The sequence below is a fragment of the Athene noctua genome, chromosome 14 (assembly GCF_965140245.1).
Source record: "Athene noctua chromosome 14, bAthNoc1.hap1.1, whole genome shotgun sequence".
NCBI lineage: Eukaryota > Metazoa > Chordata > Aves > Strigiformes > Strigidae > Athene > Athene noctua.
The window spans coordinates 12521900-12535805 of NC_134050.1; the positions used below are offsets into that span (position 1 = coordinate 12521900).

Consider the following 13906-nt stretch of genomic DNA (forward strand, 5'->3'; position numbering starts at 1 on the left):
GGGCCGGGGCCGGGGCCGGGCCGGGGCAGGCGGCGGGCCGGGGCGGGCCGCGGCGGCGGAGCCATGCTGCTGGCCTCGGCCGTGGTGGTGTGGGAATGGCTGAACGAGCACGGGCGGTGGCGGCCCTACAGCCCGGCCGTCAGCCACCACATCGAGGCGGTGGCCCGCGCCGGGCCGCGGGCGGGCGGCAGCGTGGTGCTGGGCCAGGCCGACAGCCGCCTGGCGCCCTACATCATCGACCTGCAGTCCATGCACCAGTTCCGCCAGGACACCGGTGAGTCCGCCCCGGGGCGAGCCGCCCCCAGCCCCGGCCGCGTCCTGCCCGCCTCGGCCCGCCCGGGCCCCGCGCCGGGCTCCCCGGGCTGCGGTTGCGCCGCCCTGCCCTGCCCTGCCCCGCCGGTGCCGCGCAGCGCTGCCCGGCAGCACCGGGCTCCCCGCCCGGCCCCCGCTGCCGCGGCTCCCCGGCCCCGCACCGCGCCGTGCCGCCGGCTCCCGGGCTGTGCTGCCCGGTCCCGCTCCGCGCCGGGTTGTGGCGCCAGGCCCCGGGCCGCCCCCCGCCCCTGCTCGGGCGCTTTCCTCCCCGACGCGGCGGATCCGGGCGTGCTCCGCGTTTCCAGGCCCCTTGTTGCGCTGCGCCGGTCGGTGCAGGTCGCGCCGTGCAGCGCTTTCCTACCGGCTCCGGTACTGCGCGGCGCTGCCCGACTTGGAATCGCGTTGCGCGGGGCTGGACGGTGCTGAGCTGCCGGGCCGGGCCGGGCCGGGCTGCCTGCCCCAGCCCCATATGGCTGCGCCGCCTCGCCCTGCGGGACATCCCACCGCCCGCGCTGCCCTCCCGTTGCTGGCTGTCGCGCTGCCCAGCCGGGTGCCACGCAGCGTTATCCTGCCCGAGCCTGGATGGCGTTGCCTTGTCCCCTGCTGCATCTGGATTTGCCGTGCGCTTCCCTGGAATTGCACAGCTCTGCTCCTCGCTGCCCGGTCCTGTGCTGCTGCCCAAGCCTGTGCTGCCCAGGGTTGCCCACTGCCAGCTTGCGTTTTGCTGTCCCACCTTGTGCTTTGCCGTATCCTGTGCTGCCCGGCCCTGCCCGTGCGTTCCTGGTCCCGTACAGGGTCGTGCCGCCTGGTCTCCTCCCTGGGCTCTGTTGCATGCTACAGCCTTTTTCTCTCCCAGCTTGCAGTCCCTTCATGGATGGAGCCCATCCACTGCAGACCCTTCCCAGGGCCCTGCCCCACCGTGCCCAGTTCCCTCTGTGCTACCTCTGAGCCATTGTCAACCCCAAAGGCCCGGTGCTGTACAGTGCTAGAGGGCCAAATCCTGCCCTGGGTCACAACAGCCCATGGGGGTGCTCAGGCTGGGGGCACAAGCAAGGTGGGGGGATGCTCAGGGAGGGCACAGCCAGGTGGGCTGGTCCCCAGGGTGGCAGCTTGGACAGGTAAAGGGGGGGTTTTTGGGAGTGGGGGGGCAATGAGCAGGCATTGGGGTCCCCAGGGTGGTGGGGGTGTGGAAGGATTCCCAGGGTGGTGGGGCACATATGGCCCTGGCAGTGTCTGGGATGTGGGGCACAGGCACCATGGGGGAGAGGCTGGCTCAGGGGATTTGTGCCTCCCCCACAACACCCCAGTGATGGCCGTGGGAAGGGGACCAGCCAATGTCCCTTGTCCCTGGGACAGGGGGTGCTGAGTGCAGTGGGGTGACCGAAGCGCTCTTTTGTCTTCCTTCCCCCAGCAGCCCTGGAAGCTGGCGGGGACCCTCCCCTACCCGGGGGTGTGGGGACAAGGGACCTCTGCGGCGGGGCTGGGGGCCAGCCTCTGAGGACTATTGTTGCTGAGGAAGGAGGCCTGAAAGGGGGATTGTTCTGTCTCTCCCTGGGTTGCTGGGGATGTTGGTATTTTGGGTCATTAAACAGCTCTGATTTGGGGGGGTCGCGACCCTGGCAGGCCCTGAATAGCTATTGTCCCTTTTTCTTCCCCTGCTGAATGGGAGGCCGGCTGGCCGCGCTGGGCTGGGGGGACGCGCGGCATTCCCACACCGCCGCCCGGGGACTGCCAGATGCAGCATGCCGCCGCTGCTGCCCTCCCCGCCTCGCACCACATTAGAATAAATCACCGCTCCCCTCCGGCCCCGCTTTGTGCCGCCAGTGCTGGCGGCTTTTCTCCCCTGGGTGCCCCTTCGCAGGATGGGGATGGGTGGCCTGGCTTGCCTGGGGTGCAGCTGCACCCTGTTCTCCGTAGTGCATTGCTTGATGTGCACCTCTCATTAGTGCTAATAAACAGCTTTTCCTTTTTAGCTCACTTTTTCATGGGAAGTGGTCCTGTGCAGGGACCGATGGTGGCGGCTGCTCCCAGCGAAGAGGTGGGGGTGAAAAGGGACTGAAATTCTTGCAGGCTTTGCAAGACACGTGGTGAAAAGCTGAAGAGGCAGGCTTATTATTTCTTCTCTTTGAGCTTTCTTGTTCCTACCGCTGGCAGTGGGGCTGAGTCGTGGGGTTTTGCAGAAGAGCGTGGAGACAGAGATGCTCGTGAGCTCATCCCACCTATTAACGAAGCAACTCTGAGCACTAATAGCATGCTCAGGATGGGACCCTGAGGCTGAGCCTGGCCACGTTCAGCCTGCCTTGCTGTGCCATGAAATGTCCCGAAAAGGAGGACTTTCTCCTCATTGTAGGAGTTTCCAAAATTTGTATCCATGCTTTGAATGCATCTTAGTTGACTGGAAGCGGTGGAAAAGGAAATCCCCAGCAAAAATAAGGATGCAAGCCACAAAGCCTTCATGCTTTGCGCTCTCATCCCACTCTTAATGCTTGCTGATAGGGAGCAGGAGCTGGACAGGGGGTCCTGCTCGAACTCCGTTGCTCGGCCTCACAGGAAAACCCTCTGTGCCACGGGCTGGGTTTTCGTCATAGGCCAGTTTGACGTCTGCAGATGGTGGGGCTGGTGTGAGCCCCGCTCCCCTGCACGTGTGGGTGCCTGTGCGTGTCACTGCTGTGGGGCTCAGAGCTGCTGCTTAAATCTTTTATTCCCTCGTTCTAGTCCAGAACTGAGGGAAACAGGGCCATGGTGGGCACTGAAGGAGTCTGGTGCCTACGTGCCTGGTTTCATCAGGCTCCCATGGGAGGTCCCTGGGAGCAGGTTGGAGCGGCCGAGCCTGTGGTTCTGTGTATCCCCATCGGGGCTGAGTGGCTGCACGCTGGGGCTGGGAGGGTGGCCACCACCATAGTCTGATGGGGGTGAATTCTGCCCTTTCCTCACCCCAGTCGTGCTGGGGGTGCATGCCAGTGCTGTGCACGCACAGCCCAGGGGCTCCCTGGCCTTTTGGGTGTGCCAGCAGCAGGGCAGCTTGCAGGCAGTGGCCTGGGGAAACCAAGGCACACCGCTCCCCTGGCAGGGCGGGGACAAAAGCTGAGCCGGAAAGCCGCCCTGTCCCCATGCCGAACGGCACCGGTGGGGCAGGTTGGGGTGGTTTCGCTCCCTGCCCACAGGTGGGTGCAGGCGCCAGGGTCTGACAGCACCTCTCACCCTCCCCCAGGCACTATCCGCCCTGTCCGGCGCAGCTACTACGACCCATCCTCAGCGCCGGGCAAGGGGGTCGTGTGGGAGTGGGAGAACGACAGCGGGTCGTGGACACCCTATGACATGGACGTGGGCATCACCATCCAGCGCGCCTACGAGAAGCAGCACCCCTGGGTGGACCTGAGTGCCATTGGCTTCTGCTACGTCATCGACTTTGCCACCATGGGCCAGATCAACAGGCAGACCCAGCGCAAGCGCCGCGTCCGCCGCCGCCTTGACATGGTCTACCCGCTGGTCTCGGGCACCCTGCCCAAGTCACAGTCCTGGCCGGCCAGCCCTGGGGCGGCAGCAGCCCCCCCAGTCCCCGCCTGCGCCTGTCCCCAGTGCCTCCTAGTCATGAGCGTCAAAGCTACCGTCTCTGCTGCTGGCCCCGGCACGGCCACCCTGCAGCCCCGCAAAGCACCCCCCGTGCCACCCACCGCCCCCAAAGCCCCAGTCCTGGCCCCCGGGGCCAAGGCGCCCGACGGCACGGCCATGGTGCGTGGCTCGCTGAAGCCGCTGGCAGCCCAAGGGGGTCGGCGGCAGGCGGCCAGCACACCCGCCCTGAGCTCGGCGAGCTCCGCCGCCAGCCCCCCCGGCGCAGGCAGCAGCAAGGCGTCTCGTCCCAGCCTCGGCACCCTGAACCGCAGCCACCTCCAGCGCCTGGCCATCGCCCAGTCCCGGGTGCTCATTGCCTCTGGGTGAGTCCTGCTGTGTGCGAGCGGGAGGGTAGCTCAGGGAAGAACAGGGACAGTGTGGTTTTGTGGTTTTTGTTGTGGTTTTTTTTTCTCCCCTCTCCATGGCACAGAGGGGCTGCAGCCCCGTGGGGCTCCCCGCTGCGCGGGTGCTGTCACCCATGAGCCTGGTGGGAGACAGACCTCTGCGTTCCCCAGCCTCCCGTGGGCAGAGGGCTCTGCTGGGCCCCTCGCCTTCCCCACGGGTGCCTGGGGAGTGGAGCGGGGACGAGGTGGCTCCTGCATCTCAATGAGTAGGCTGAGGCTGCTCTTTCTCTCCATGGCAGGGGATGGGTAGGGGACTGCAAAAGGCCCAAAGAAAAGCCATTCAGGCCCCATGAGAAAGGGTCCTTCCAGACCCCCACCCTCCAAAGATACTTTTTTTTTTTGAGGGGGTGGGCATTTAATGAGCCTGTTTCTCCCCTTTGTCTGGCTCTGCCGTCAGCCTTCTGTCACAGCCTGGCCCCTTTCCTTTCCATCTCCATCCTCCCCCTTCCCTCCACTCCTGACCTGCCGGGAAACTTTCCCATGGAAGAGAGCCCCAAGGGGAGGGGCGGGGGGGGAAAGAGCTGCGGTAGCGACGTGGCCATAGGAGAAAAGAGGAAAAAAAACAACAGACCGGCCCAGGGAGCGGTGACAAAAAGGGGCTGTGAATGGAGACGCAGGCGGGGTTTCTAAAGAGCGAGAGAAAAGGCGGCAGTGGGGCAGGGGGGGCATGTCGCCCCATCAGGGGATTCTCTATTTCCAGCCAGGGCCTGTGCACAGTTGCTCAGGCAACTATTATCTGGCCCCTGCTGGCCCCTGGGGGCTGTGGGGACATGGGTGCCTGCTGCTGGCCCTGATGTGGTCTTTGCTGGCTCCTCGCAGGGTCCCCACCGTCCCTGTGAAGAACCTCACTGGCTCCAGCCCTGTCAACCCAGCACTGGCAGGTGAGGATGGGGCTGCAGCGGGGTGCCTGGTGCCCGAAGGTGCTGGCCTCCCTGGGGGACAGTCTGCCCCAGTGGGGTGGTTTTGGGGGAATGTTTGGGGTGATGCTGGTTCCTCAGTGCCGTTTTGAACCCCCTTGCCCAGGGATCACGGGGATCCTGATGAGTGCGGCCGGGCTGCCCGTCTGCCTGACACGGCCTCCCAAATTGGTGCTGCACCCCCCACCCGTCAGCAAAAGTGAGATCCAGTCTATCCCCGGCATCTCCCACACCTGCCGCAAGACCACCAAGAAACAGGCCAAGAAGGGTGAGAGGCGCTTTGCCACTTGGCCCCTGTTCCTGCCCCCCGAGTCCCTTCCCGCTGCCCCCCGCAGTGGGTTTCCCTTGTGCTGCCCTCCAGCCCCTCTGACTCTTGCTGTCCTGCAGGTAAAACCCCGGAGGAGGTACTGAAGAAATACCTGCAGAAGGTGCGGCACCCGCCGGATGAGGTGCGAGCAGTGGGGGCCACGCTAGGGTTTTGCCAGGGTACTTTGCTCTGGGAGGAGCCACTGGGGACATGGGTGATGCCCCTGTGCCGTGCCGGGGTCTCCTGCTGCCTCGCGTGGCTCTGCCCTCTCCCTGTTCTGCTCCGAAGAGCCCGTGTTGGCCGGCCCCCATGGTGGCCCAGGGTGACGGCATGGCACCAGGGGTGGGTGTTGGTCCCTGGGCAAACCCAGGGCAGCTCGTGGGTGTCCTCGGCCAGGCTCCGGCTGCATCTGTCTACCTGACCCCTCCTCCCTTCCACACAGGACTGCACCATCTGCATGGAGCGCCTCTCCGCACCCTCCGGCTACAAGGGACCCCAGCCAGCCGTCAAGCCTGACCTGGTGGGGAAGCTGGTGAAATGTGGCCACGTCTTCCACCTCCACTGCCTGGTCGCCATGTACAACAATGGCAACAAGGTGCGAGGCAGCAGCCCTGGGCATGCCTGAGCCCCCGGCTCAGTGACCGCTGAGCTCTACCTGCCCTCCGTGGGATGCTGCTCGAGTCCTGCTGCCCTGGAGGGCTCTGACCTCCCCACTTTGATAAAGAGATTAATTTTTATCAGCAGCAAGCACTTTGGAACTGGTAAATCAGAGAACAGGGTTGCGTGGATGTTTTTTCCCCCTCACTAGGTCCAGTTTTATGTCCTTGCTTTCCTTCCCAGCGTTAGTGGCGGTGAACCTTGATCCATGAATGTTTGAGCAGAGCTACCTGGCATCTGGCGCTGGGCAGTGCTTGTGCAGCCACAGGTGGGCTTTTCTGCACCCTCTGCAAATAGCCTTTGTGCTCAACATTCCTGGAAAATGCATTTCATGTTGCTTGGGGTTTTTTAATATCTGTTATCTTTCCCTCTTTGAAAAAGAAACCAAAACCAAACCCAAAACAGAGGTAGGGACAGTAGCAAGGACTGTAAAAGTGATGAAGAGAAATGCAGACCTCTGGTTTTTGGTTAAAGTTGGATCGCCATAGCAAATTCTCCCAGTCCTAGCTGCTGCTTCCCGAGTGGTTTTGAAATGTCTGTTTTTGTGATGAAAACAGTGTTCAGTGCTGCTCAGGGACAAAGTGCCCAGTCTGGCTGGGTGCTGGGGAATACTGGTTTCATTATGTTCCTCTCTTTTCCTGCTCTCAGGATGGAAGCCTACAGTGTCCTACCTGCAAAACCATCTATGGGGTGAAGACGGGGACACAGCCCCCAGGGAAGATGGAATATCACATCATCCCTCACGCACTGCCGGGCCACTCTGATTGCAAAACCATCCGCATCATCTACAACATCCCCCCGGGGGTGCAGGTGTGGCCCAGCCCTATGCTCAGGGGGGTGTTTGGGTGGTCCCCTGTGGGGGCTGGTGGCCCTTGTCACTGCTGCATCACCACTGGGTCATGCTGCAGCTCGTGCCTTCACTGAGGGCTCTGCATTCCGTGATGTCTTGGGAGGTGCATGTCCGTAAGGATGTTGTGGGAAGCCTGGGGTGTGTCTGCATGAAAGTGTTGGCCACGTCTGCTTGGTGGCGGGGGGGTGATGGTGTTTAGGGCCACCGTGCTGGAGTGTGGCTGCCCAGCACGGTAGCGAGCAGCTCTGCATCCACTGAGGTTGGGGGGTTCCCTTGTGACCAGAGCATCCTTTTGAGTTCCAAAAGGGTATCGTTCCTCTCCCACTCCACACACTGCAGGGACCGGAGCATCCAAACCCTGGGAAGAGCTTCACTGCCCGTGGCTTCCCCCGGCACTGCTACCTGCCGGACAGCGAGAAGGGCAGAAAGGTGAGGGGCTCCCCCAGGCAGCTCGAGCTGGCCAAGGCACGCCTAAGGGCATATTGAGGGGGAGAGGGAGTGAGCGTGGGGAAAAGCAGATGGGGCTTATGCAGGCGGATCTGGGTGGAGGTTTTCCCCATAGCCCATCTGGCATGCTCTGCAGGAGCCCAGCGACATTCCTGTGTGCTGGGGGGCTTCTGCAGCCCAGTCCCGCTGTTTTGGTTGGAGTCAGACCCCATGCTGGGATCCTGAGCTCCCTGGGAGGGCTTAGCTGTGGGTTACCCCCTGCAAGATGAGGCATGCCCTGAGCAGAAGTGGGTTCTTTCACCCCGCATTTGCCTTGCTGCCTGCCCTGTTTTTCCCTTCCACAGGTACTGAAGTTGCTGCTGGTAGCCTGGGACCGGCGCTTGATCTTCGCCATCGGGACCTCCAGCACCACAGGCGAGTCGGACACGGTGATCTGGAACGAGATCCACCACAAGACAGAGTTCGGCTCCAACCTCACCGGCCACGGCTACCCTGACATCAACTACCTGGACAATGTCCTGGCTGAGCTTGCAGCCCAGGGCATCACGGAGGAGAGCCTGGTGCAGGAGAAGGACTGAGACCATGGCAGGGAGGCAAGGGAAGGGGTGCCCGTGCCCCCGAGGATAAAGCTGCTGGAGAAACCCGCCTGGGGGCTTTGCAGGGGGCACCCGAAGCCCCCTGCTGCCAGTGGCACCTGCCAAGTGGGAGCATCCCCAGGCTGGCCGGGAATGCGGGAGAAGGCCCTTTTGGCCATCCCCTTCACTCCTGTGCGGGGAGGGAGGGAGCCTCCCCCCACAGAGCCACGGGGCTGCCTGCTGACCTGGCCGTCCCCTCCAGCCGGTGACCTGTCCCCGCTGCCGCCATGCCGAGGGCTTGGGGGGTGCCAGGCTCCCCTCCCTCCTCCTCTTCCTCCATCGGGCGGTCCCAGCCTGACGCAACGCCCCTGACACCCACCTGGGGCTGGGACCTGGCCTGGGGTGGGAGCGGGAGCCGTGGGAGTCCCCCTCGCTCTGCCTCATCCTTCCGACGTCTGTTCGTTCGTTTGTCCTGTCCGGTACCTCCCCACTGGTCTCCTGTGTCCCCGGAGGTTGTGGGGGCCCGGTCTGCCTCGGCCGGCCCCCCAGCCCTTTGTCCCCTTGTCCTCTTGGCTGTGTCTGAGCTGTGCCCTGCAGGGTCCACTTGTCTGGGCTGGCGGCCCCCCCACCCTGCCCTGTGCTGGGGAGGGGTAGGCAGGGGGTAGGAAGTGAAGGGGGGGAGGCACGTTTCCTGGCCTGACTCCCACCCCCCATCTAGTGGGTTCCTTGAACTGTTTGTATGGGGGCGTCCCCGTGTTGAATTTTTATATACCTCATGTTTTGGGGTTTTGTGGTGTATGTGTACATAGAGGTGGGGGTGTTCCGGGAGGTGGCCTGGGTGCTGGGAGAATGTGATGCTGTGGCCAGACTGGGGGCTGAGCCCGGTGGTGCTCAGGGAGGGGAAGCGGGATGGGGGTAGCACCACTCTCCTACTGTGGGGACTTCCCACTCCAAAGGGGGTCCGTGCCCCATGGTGGGGCTGTCACCTGTGGGTCCCCATGGGGCCAGATGCGGGTGTGGGTGGGAACAGTTCCTCTTCTTGCTGGGGAGCCCCAGGGGAGGAGGCAGCTGGCTGGCAGTGGGCTGGGGCCAGGGGGGTTGGCATGGGGAGGGGAGTGTGGGGGGTGGTTGTGGGGTTGCATGGCATCTTGGGGTCCCTGCAGTCCCCAGGGGACTTCATAGGGCCTGTCAGAGCCAGCTGCAATGGCGTGCCCGGGAGGCCCCCACAGTTGGGGGGCTGGCTGTGCTCCTGTCCTGGGAGACCCCCGGCCTTGGAGAGGAGAGCGGGGGGCAGCACCCAGCCCTGCGCTGTTGCTTCCTGGGGGCTTGGGGCCTCCTAGCTCGTTTTGTTGCATTCCCCTCTTGGTTTTCCTGGGGGGGGGGGGGGGGGGGGCTCACCTTGCCCTCTGTGCCAGGTGACGGTGGTGCAGGGGGGAGACCCGTCCTGCTGTGCATCATTCTGTTGTCGTTGTTTTTCCTCTCCCCAGACTGGAGGGTGTGTTGCCCCTAGCTGGCCGCCCCATGGAGGTGGGGGGGGTGGGGGTCAATAAAAGAGATGGCAGGGGACGTTCGCTGTCCCTGCATGGCCTGGCCTCTCTGTTGTCTTCTGTCCGTCGTCTGTGTGGCCAGGCGAGCGAGGGGGCACCGTGGGGAGGGCGAGGCACCCCTTGTCCCTCTCAGTTGCCTTTGCACTAGTCTGTTCCCAGCCGTCCTTAGCATGGGATGTTATTTTCTACCTCAAGGCAGAAAAACCTCTTTCCCCAGGAAAATCCCCATTTTGGGCGGCTCTGAAGCCAGGGGAGCTGTGGCAGTGTGATCTCTCCTCCACCTGAGCCCCGGGCTTCCCCCATTGCAGAAAAACCCTGGCTGGAGCTATGCAAAACCCTCCCGTGATCTGGGGGAGGAGGGGGGTTTCCCCCACCCTCCCTGCCTGCTGGCCGGACGGCTCTCAACGTGACACAGTCTTTTCATAACATGACTTTTTTAATGCTGTGTTGCCTACGCAATTAGTTGCTGGCTGAAATAAAACAGATCCGTGCCTCTCTGCATGTGTGTGTATATCTATCCCGATAGATATACATGGAGACAGGGGTTGCCCTCCGGTTGCAGGGGACAGAAATTGGTGGCTAACCCCGTGCACGTCTCCACGGGGCCGCCCTGCTCCCTTCTTTCCTGCAAGGCGAAGCATTGATAATGCTGACTGTGCCGGCCCTAGGCGCCTGCAGTACCTGGGGGGGCTTTCTGGGCTTGCAGGGCTGGAGGTCTTTTCCCAGGAGTCGGGCCCCAGCATGCATCCTCACCCCGTGTTTTTCCTAGCAGCAAGTCTCCACCCTGGATGGGCTGGGGTCCTGCGGGTGTGTTTGTGTGTCAGGGGAGAGTAGGGGGGTGTTGCGCAGCTTCCCCTGGCTTTTTGGGGCCAGCCTGGGGGAAAGATACAGCTGTGCTCAGGGCTTCCTTCTCCTTGGGCACCAGTGTCCCCGGCAGCTGGCTGAAGGGCCCTGAGCCTCCTTTTTTGGTTTTGGGGCAGAGGGACTGCTGGGGCATGGTTTGCAGTGGAAGGGAAACTCATTTGTCTCTGAAGGGGCTGAGCTCCGGGACGGTTTGGAGGGAGGAGATGCTGCTGTGGAGGTGCAGGGGCTGATGACAGGCTGACCCTGGGAGTTGGCCTCCAAGGTCAGCCAGGGAGGGATGTCTGAAGGGCCACGGAGCCTCCCAGGTGTGCGAGGCTGGAGCTTGGGGGTGCGGTGGAGGACGAGAGCGTGTGTCACCCCATGGAGGGGTGAGCCTGAGGCCCCTCTGGGGAGAGAGACCCTTGGCTCCGGGGGGTGAGGGGCAGGGGGCTGGTGACGCAGCGCAGCTTTGTCCCTGGAAGGGGTGTTGGGTGGGGGCTTCGCCAGGGTCTGGGGCACAAGGCATTGCCTGGCAGCTGCAGGGGGATGGGACGCTCACGCCGTCAGCCCCTCCGGCTCTCGCTGGTACCCTTCACCCACGCTCAGCACCGTGCTGTCCTCGGGGCTCGCGGCGGCTGCCCTGTCCCCTTCGCCCACCGCGCGGTACCCCCTCGCCTTGTACCTCTGGCGGCTGTAGTAGAGCATGGCCAGGGTGGTGGCCAGCCCTGCCAGGACTGCCGCGGTGATGCCAGCCACCTCGCCCCCCGTTAGCCCCCGGCTCCTCACCATCTCCACCGTGTGCCGGACCTCTTCGGGCTGGGCCAGCCGCCACATGTGGCTCTGCCCATCCCTGACCCAGGCGCTGTCCCTGTCCCCGCTGCTCACCAGCACGGTGTCGATGGCCGGCAGGTTGGCGGGGGGCTGGGTGAAGGGTGGCAGGCGGGCGGGCGGCAGGGAGCCCCCCGTGAAGACACCAGCCCGGACGCAGTACTGCACCTGGCAGCTATCGCTGATGAGCGCCAAGTGCTGGCTGAAGCCTGGGGGGCAGCTTTTGGCATAGGGGTCCTCAGCCGTGCCCTGGTGCTGCCCCACCAGGGGGTTCCCTGCCTGGCAGCTGAAGAAGCCCCCAAAGGGCACTGCGTACTGGCCACCCGCCTCATAATCCTGGCTCACACACACCCTGAGCTCATCGAAGAGCTTCAGCGGGAAGTACCCTGAGGGGCAGGACTGGGCACCAGTGATGGAGTTGGCGCTGTGGGCGCTGTACAGCCCCCCAAAGAGGTATCCCGAGCCTGGGGCGACTGGCCCGCTCGTGGCACACCAGTAGGCGCTGAATTGTACCCGGGAGAGCCAGAAGATGTCCTGGCACACGCGGTGGCAGAAGATGCCCAAAGTGCACTTGTTGTGGCACTCCAGATGGCTGTGGCCTTCCTCCCGCTCCTGCGTGCCCAGCAGCACTGGAGTGTAGGTGGTGGGGCAGGAAAAAGCCCCAGTGAGGGGGTTCCTCTGCTCCAGCGCCCGGCACAGTGTGCTGGTGTCGGGGCCAGCCAGCCCCGCACACTCCTGGAAGACTCCCCCGAAGGTGAAGTTGGTAATGACACCCTCACAGGAGCCATCGTCGGCATTGGCATGGAAGTTGAAGTTGGGCGAGGTGACATCAGTGCAGCCCGGGTAGGTATTGAAGGTGTAGTAGCGGCGGATCGCCATCTCCACTCGCCTGGCCAGCTTCTTCACCATGGGCGTGGGCAGCTCTGGCAGGGTGCTGGGGTTGATGAAGAAGTACAGGGGCAGCCCTGAGCGGTCGAGAGCCACCAGCTGGTTTCTGATCCCCTCCTGCCAGGTCTTTAGGGTGATACCTGGGTAAAAGGGGGTGCCACCGATGCTCTCTACCCTAGAGTTGGTGCGGTTCTCTAGATACTGCTTGGTGAAGCCAGAGCTGATGTCCAGGGATTCCTCGTTTTTCACGCTGATGATGCTGTGGAAGGCCACGCCTGCCGAGGCGGTGACCGCACTCCGTGCGGCCCAGCTGTCCTTCAGGAAGGTGGCCTTGATCTGATCCTCCTGCACCAAGCTGGCCCCAGCATCCACAGAGGTGATGGTGTGGGTGCCATAGTTAAGCACCAGCACCTCAGCCAGAAAATCAGCCATCCGCGTCTGGTTGTTCTCCAGGTGGCTGGCAATCATCAGCAGCTGCTTCTTGAAGCCCTTGTCCAGGACTGCCCCTGGGTTGATCTTGGCTGTGTAAACCAGGTTCCTGACTTGCACTCGGGTGGTGACAGCGTGGTCTTTCACTTGGTGGGTCTTGGTCCGGTGGAAGTCATAGGAGAACTTGCCATTGATGGAGGAGAAGAGGCACAGCTCCAGGTTGATGGAGGCAGAGGTGACGCTTTGGTAATCTTTCCAGGACTCGATGATCTCGGAGTTGAAGTCCAGGTTGCTCTGCTTGCGAGGGATAGTGAAGATCTCATCTGGGATGATGTAAGATCCGTCTTCTGTGGTCTTACACAGTGAGTAGCTCAGGTTGATAACTCTGCCCATATCCAAATTCCTGAGATTATCCCAGCCCCCTCCCGGCAGGACTTCCAGACTTGGGAGCTTCAGGGCCTGCTTGCACTCTGAAAACCCCGCAGAGGAAGACAGCTCCTGGGACTGCTCAGCCCCTCTCACCCAAGCCACTGACACCCAGGCGAGCAGGACCCCCCCCAGCACCCAGCCCATGGCTGAATCGGCACAGGGCCCTCACCAGGCGTCCGAGCGGTGAGGCGGGAGCTGAGGAAATGAGCTGACTGGGGTTGCAGCTGCTGGGTGGTTCCTCCTTTTGGGGGTTGAATTAACAAAAGGGAAAGGAGAAGTGAGAACTGATGAAGGTGAGAAATGACTGAGTGGATCTGAGGCAAGTGGGTGGGAAGCAGAAAACAGAAGTGCCCGGAGCTCATTGCCTCCCTGTTGCAAAATCTTCTTCTCCCCATGAAAGCTGCTCTGCTGGGGATGGAGCAGGGAGAAAGCTCTGCGCCGTGCCCAGGGAATTGCACTGTGTGAATCTCCCTTGGCCAGTGCTTGGGTGACTCCCTCAGATGAATCCCCCTTGTCCCTGGGTGACCCTGGCTCCTTTGTGCCATGCAAGGGACACCTGTCCCCAGCCCTACAGCCTTGGGGCCCCGCTCTCATGACGGGGTGAGATCTGGCCCCGGTTGCGTGGGCTTTGTCACTGACTGCGAGGCTTTTCTCTGTGGCAAAGGTGAGGAGAGGAAGGGTGGAGGTGGTGCAGTGTGGTTTTGGTGTGGGGACAGTGCACAGCTTGTCTCTCTTCTCTCGTGGGGAAGAGGCTGCCCAGGACCCTGGGTCAGGCACTGGTGGGTTTGGAGGTTCCCCCTCATGGGGACCAGCCTGTGGCACAGGTGTCGGTCCCCCCATACCAACATCTACATTAGGCCC

The 13906-nt window shown here is 63.0% G+C and overlaps 2 protein-coding genes across 3 annotated transcripts; one reads left to right on the forward strand and one right to left on the reverse strand.

Moving 5' to 3' along the window:
• On the forward strand, positions 1-9189 carry DTX4 (deltex E3 ubiquitin ligase 4). Of its 2 annotated transcripts, XM_074918208.1 has the most exons (9): positions 2-274; positions 3524-4247; positions 5148-5209; positions 5352-5513; positions 5633-5694; positions 5995-6147; positions 6858-7019; positions 7399-7488; positions 7851-9188. In XM_074918208.1, the coding sequence occupies exons 1-9, from the start codon at positions 64-66 to the stop codon at positions 8082-8084; spliced, it is 1860 nt and encodes a 619-aa protein (XP_074774309.1). In that variant the 5' UTR covers positions 2-63; the 3' UTR covers positions 8085-9188. The 2 variants fall into 2 exon arrangements, with proteins under 2 accessions (XP_074774310.1, XP_074774309.1); XM_074918209.1 differs by lacking the exon at positions 7399-7488 and having other exon boundaries at positions 1-274; positions 7851-9189.
• A 291-nt stretch (positions 9190-9480) lies between these two features.
• Positions 9481-13189, reverse strand: MPEG1 (macrophage expressed 1). The gene has a single exon (XM_074918164.1). It carries the CDS (start codon positions 13187-13189, stop codon positions 11027-11029), a length of 2163 nt encoding a protein of 720 aa, XP_074774265.1. The 3' UTR covers positions 9481-11026.
• Between the last annotated feature and the right edge of the window lie 717 nt (positions 13190-13906).